Raw genomic sequence first — 5,884 nt, 5'->3', positions numbered from 1 at the left:
TCAACCCAATTACCCACCCCCATTATTTTCTTTACTCTTAAGGATCTATCCTAAGAGTCGTCTATCATGCATTCGTTTATTCCGAAGTCCCTTGTTTCCAGGGTTATAGGACTGGCACTAAATCCATAGCTGCCAATGCTCATTCGTAAAGCACTAATTCCATAGCTGCTATAGTTTATTCATCGGGTACTAAATCCATAGCTACCAGTGTTTATCTAATAGGTACTAAGTCCATAGCTACTAATTCCTAACAGGTACTAAGTCCATAGCTACCAGTCCCTAACAGGTACTAAGTCCATAGCTACCAGTGTTTGTCCAATAGGTACTAAGTCCATAGCTGCCGATGTTATTTGTTAGGCACTAAGTCTATAGCTGCCAATGTTTACTCACATCATCTTTTATCTCTCATCATTCATCTACCTATCTCATACCCAACATACTTATATATTTAAAATAAGTATACAGTTCAAATCATTTAAAACATGTATAAAAAAAACGTTCATCCAGCATAGACAGCAAGTATTCAGATAATATGCACACATAACATGTAGTTTATATAAAATACTTCATATCTATGTGTAAGATGAAAGTAACTATGCACTCACCTGAGAAGGTGGTGACTCGGTACTCGGACAACGCTTCGTTTACTTTAAAATAATTTCCTTCGACGAAACCTAGTATTATCACCCCTAGATTTTAGTCTAATATTTACCGTGACTAATTATTAGTCTTATTATTATTATTATTATATAAGCATTTAAACAATACTTTCCAACCACTATGTACAGACAGGGGCCAGACATAAAACACCGGAGGGCAGGACCACTTTGGCATATAACACTTCTGAAATCCAACAACCCTATGCGACCCTTTAAACCAGATTCCCCGTACCGCGAGTAGTTAAAAATATATTATAACGACACTTATATAATTCATAATAATAGCTCAAATATTTATTATAAATTTATAATAACAATAGCAATTTTAAATATAAACTATATTTAAAATAGGGTAAGTATAACTTACTTACAAGAGGATTTTAGCTAGGAGTCGGGCTCTGCAGGGGCAGAACTTCGTCGCTGAATCTTTCTAAGAAAGATTCGTGCAGCGCTTCAGCGCTCACCTTACTATACTAAAACTACAGAAAGAGAAGTCGAATCACGAGGGACCGAAATGCTCGGGGGGATAAGGAGAGAAAGACTCTTGAATCAAGAGAATGGTGCAAGAAATATGAGAGCCCAAGCCTCTTATTTATAGTAAATGAATTTACAAAAACTACCCTCCATAATTACTTAATGACCTTGTAGTTATATAAACAACTAAACACTCATTTATAATACTATTTTAAATAGATTTAACGATATTTGCACTAAACTAATGTAGAAAGAACTCAACATTAGTCTTATAATAACCGCATCGTCGATACCTTTCTAATGATATATACATATGTATATATATGTGTATATATATGATTTATACTTTATTTTAATACGTAAATATGCTATTATAATTTGTAACTCGTTTATACGAACTCCGTTTTTGACGTTATTTATATCCACGTGTAGGTGGAGACGTACTCTACAACTTTCGTTTAGACTCCGTCGGCTAATTTTGACTTTATTTTTAAAGTTATATTTTTAACAGGCCGGGACAGGATTGGTCCGTTAAAATCTCATAATTTCTTTATCCGATGTCCATTTTCGTCTGTCTTTTTATCGTTACGCTACTAATAACGAGATCTTCGATTCTCATTTAGTTTGTGTCGGCTAAAAACCGCTCGATCTAATACTCGAACTTCGGGCTGTACACCGCTAAGCCGAAACTTCGAAAAATCATAACTTCCTCATACGAAGTCAGATTTGGGCGTTCTTTTTATGGACGTTCTTAGGTTAACATATTCTACGACTTTCAATTAGATTACTAAGGCTAAAAGTCGCTCTATCATAAATTCACTATTTATGTCTTCCCAGTGCCGTGCCGGTTCCATCGCGAAACTTCGACGGATCATAGCTTCTTCATTATAAATCGAATTTCGGCGCTCTTTATATGTACAGAACCCTTGAGACATATTCTACAACTTGGTTAAGATTATTTATTGTCGAAAAGTCGTTTTCGACCCCTATTATCTCTAAATTGACTAGACGGGATCTACGGGCGTTACAATTTCCCATCACCAAGGTAATACCCATAATTATATTGATGTTCATTCACAACGAACGACATATTTGGCGCTTTACCCTGCAAAATATCATTAAATATCGGAGAGGTTCCAAGCACATTCAGGTCGTTGTTTGACCCCGCCATACCAAAGAATGCATGTCAAAACCATAGGTCATGTGAAGCAAGGACCTCTAGTATAATACTCGGCACACCATGATCACCACGTGTGAATTGACCTCGCCATACATTGAGACAATTTGCCCACTCCCAATGTGTACAATCAATGCTGACAAACATTCATGGTAAGCGATGTTTAGCTTCATGTGCGACATACAACTGTTCGATATCATTCTAGTTGGATGTCGCAAATATATGTTACCATAAAGCTCTATGACATACTCACAAAAAAGATAATCACATTCTCGCCCAGTCCTCTCAGACATTTTCAGATACTCATCTGACGCATCTGCTACTATGCCATATGTCAATTGTCTAAGCGTTGTTGTGCATTTTTGTAATGTACTAAAACCACGTTTACCTCTTGCATCCCATCTCAATTGGAAAAACTCATAATTGTTTTCCAAATCTCTAACAATACGTAAAAATAAATTTCTACTAATACGAAATCGGTCTTTAAATTTTGATTGGTCATACAAACTATCAGGGGCAAAGTAATCACGTACCAAAAACTCGTGTGCCGCCATACAATCCCGAACTATTGAAATTCTATGTCTCTTCTCGGTATTTGAACTTTCGCCTCTTTATTGCACCCTATTGCGTGCCGCATACAAGAACGTGTGCAACACCAAGTCATCTTCATCAGAGCTATGATCATCGGATGAAGAAGAGTAAATCGAATCCGCAAAATTATTCATATCTATGTTTGAAAGAGAGAATAGAAATATGTTTGGGATATGGGGGAAATGGTGTTTGTTTATATGTTTGTGTATGTATTTATATATGTGTGTTACGTTTTATTTGATTTTTTTTGTTGGTCCATAGCCCCACCCATGCCACAAGGCACCTACCTACGCATGCCCTATCAAGTTGATCGTCTTTGTCCATAGCCCCACCCATGCCACAAGGCACCTATGCACACCTGGGGCGGTGTTCATGCGTAGGTGGCCTTGCCACGTTGGCACTACGCGTAGCCAAACCCAATCCATACTGCAAAGCCTAAAAGTTCTTCACATCTTCTTGTAAAAGATATGAAAAAAACAATTTTCTAAATCCGACAAACCTTTTAACATTAAAAAAATCATTTTTCTCCACCCCAATCACCATTGCCACTTCAATCACCACCACCTAACCTATGCTGCCACCACCACACCTTCCATTCATTCTGCCACCTCTATCGCACATCTTTTTCTATAGATATGGTTTGCAAACTCCACACTCTATTTCTTAAAAAAACAGATATTTCACCATGGCACTAACATAACATTAATGTGGATTATTTTATTCAACTTTTTCTTTTTTAATTTTAATATTTTTTTAATGATACTTAGTTAATTATAAAGAAAACCAAATCAGTAAAAAATTAAAACAGAATCACTTCAAAGGCTTCAGCCCTAACAAGCAATGGATAAGTAAGCAATGAAGAACACCAAGGCCCATCGCAATGGATGAAGAACTCCCTCTTTTCTTTATGCACCTATTTTGATCTAAAAAATCGCTTACAAACCAACTTCATGGTGTCAATCATATTCACGAAACCCCAGAAACATTACATTTCTAAGAGTGAATCAGAAACAAGCATCACCGACTGTTCATGGGTAAAAATGAGCGGATTAGCCGCTGGTGGAGCTCCCAAAAAGATTCATCATAGATTTGGATCTTTTCTTTTCTGCGGGTTTTAGTATTCGAAAAGAACACTCTAGAGTCTCATCAACACTGATAAAAGCACCAGCATTGTCAAATTCCCCACAATAATTTGGTGCAGAAAACACCGTTACAAGTTGTCTGTATGCAAAGAACTCATACCCATCTTCTACAACCTGCAACAACAAACAGACATTAACATCTTTCATCTTTCATATCATCATTTCAAAATTTGGTGAGAGATTGAAAACCTGGTGAGCGCGACAAACAAGATCAAGATCATGTTTCAGTAGAAACTCTGTCACAACATCAGCACCAAAAGTGTATGAAATCCCTCGATCATTCATGGCCCACCCTTTGACATCTTTATGTGGATCTGACCATAGAAGATCACAAAGCAGACCAGAATCAGGTATGTCAGCAGGACGAGTCAACTCTCTGATTTGATCAAAGTTATTGAGGTCGGGTGATAGACCTCCATGCATACACAGAATCTTTTCACTAATGAGAGCAGCGACAGGTAAGCAATTGAAGCAATCTGCAAAGATCTTCCATAACTTCACATTAAATCTTCTTTTACATTCATCATAGAATCCGTATATACGGTTTATCGAAGCACACTCATGGTTTCCACGCAAAAGGAAGATGTTATTTGGGTATTTAATTTTGTAGGCGAGAAGAAGGCATATCGTTTCAAGGCTTTGTTTGCCTCTGTCAACATAATCACCAAGAAATAAGTAGTCGACTTCAGGTGGTAATCCATCGTGCTCAAAAAGACGAAGAAGATCGGCGTATTGACCATGAATATCACCTGACAAGCATCCGTGAATTATTCGTCAAAAAGGTTTCATCTTTTTTAATTGATAAATCGAGTTTTGCGCTTTTATAATCCACAACTTTCCCCAATTTTGTGTTTTCTAAATGGATCTTCTTCACAAGGCATATTAATGGGGAAAGTAAACAAGTAATCAAGATTCGAAAGAAAAACATGAAAAACAATCAATACATAAGAATTAATACCACAGATTTTAATGGGTGCTTGAAGTTCCAACAGATTAGGTTGTTGCAAGAATATTTCTCTAGAAACGACGCAGAGTTGCTTGATTTCGGATTCAGTGAGCTGAAACTGCTTTGTAGGTTTCCCTCTAACTTCAAGCAGCCTATGGATTATATCATCAACATCAGGTTGCTCCATTGTAGCTCATGTGTTAATTCGCCCCTTTATGTATGTGTGAAAAAAAAAAAAATCATTGATAGAAACTGTCAAACTGACATATTCCACGATGAAGTAGAAGATATATACCTCAAAAGTAGACTTCGGGGGAAAATTAAGCAAGTCAAAAATCAAGAATAACGATGGGCGAATATTTCCGGCGAGCAGAGAGTTCCTGGCTGCCGTAAATAGACTGTAGGATTGTAGGCGACGACTTATTTTGAATGAAACGTCAAATATTCTTAATATTTTATTTGAATTATTACAATACGAAAAAAAAAATTCAAGTATATATTTCTTTTTTTAGAAATTTAGCTTAGCTTTTTCTTTATATAAAATTATAAGTAGTATGAAAATTTTATTATTTATCAGGTATTCTATCTATATTGTGTTATTAAACTTTTTTTTAAATGAGTTGGATGAATTTAGATGAAAAATATTAAAAGGTAGTTTTATAACAAGTCTATAAAGCTTTGTCTCTTATTTATTTATTTATTTATTTTTTCTTCTTCTAAAGATCACATGTTTCTTTTGTGTATTAATCGATAAATATAACATGCATATTGATCATATTTTAGTGCTGCAAGTAGCAAAAATTATTTCATATACACATATATGTATATGAATACTAAACAGTTTATGTTATAAAAAATAAAAAAAATATCTTTTGAATAATGTTATAAGACAAGG

General features: G+C 35.6%; 1 protein-coding gene across 1 annotated transcript; it reads right to left on the bottom strand.

The window, feature by feature from the left end:
• Positions 1-3,672: 3,672 nt before the first annotated feature.
• Positions 3,673-5,435, bottom strand: LOC111916332 (serine/threonine-protein phosphatase PP1). Its single transcript, XM_023911981.3, has 4 exons — positions 5,285-5,435; positions 5,002-5,200; positions 4,233-4,792; positions 3,673-4,157 (listed from the first exon to the last, which is right to left on the bottom strand). The coding sequence occupies exons 2-4, from the start codon at positions 5,174-5,176 to the stop codon at positions 3,951-3,953; spliced, it is 942 nt and encodes a 313-aa protein (XP_023767749.1). The 5' UTR covers positions 5,177-5,200; positions 5,285-5,435; the 3' UTR covers positions 3,673-3,950.
• Between the last annotated feature and the right edge of the window lie 449 nt (positions 5,436-5,884).

The sequence above is a fragment of the Lactuca sativa genome, chromosome 2 (assembly GCF_002870075.4).
Source record: "Lactuca sativa cultivar Salinas chromosome 2, Lsat_Salinas_v11, whole genome shotgun sequence".
NCBI classification, from domain to species: Eukaryota; Viridiplantae; Streptophyta; class Magnoliopsida; order Asterales; family Asteraceae; genus Lactuca; species Lactuca sativa.
The sequence above is the reverse complement of the archived record's forward strand: the minus strand, read 5'-3'. Positions and strand labels throughout refer to the sequence as shown.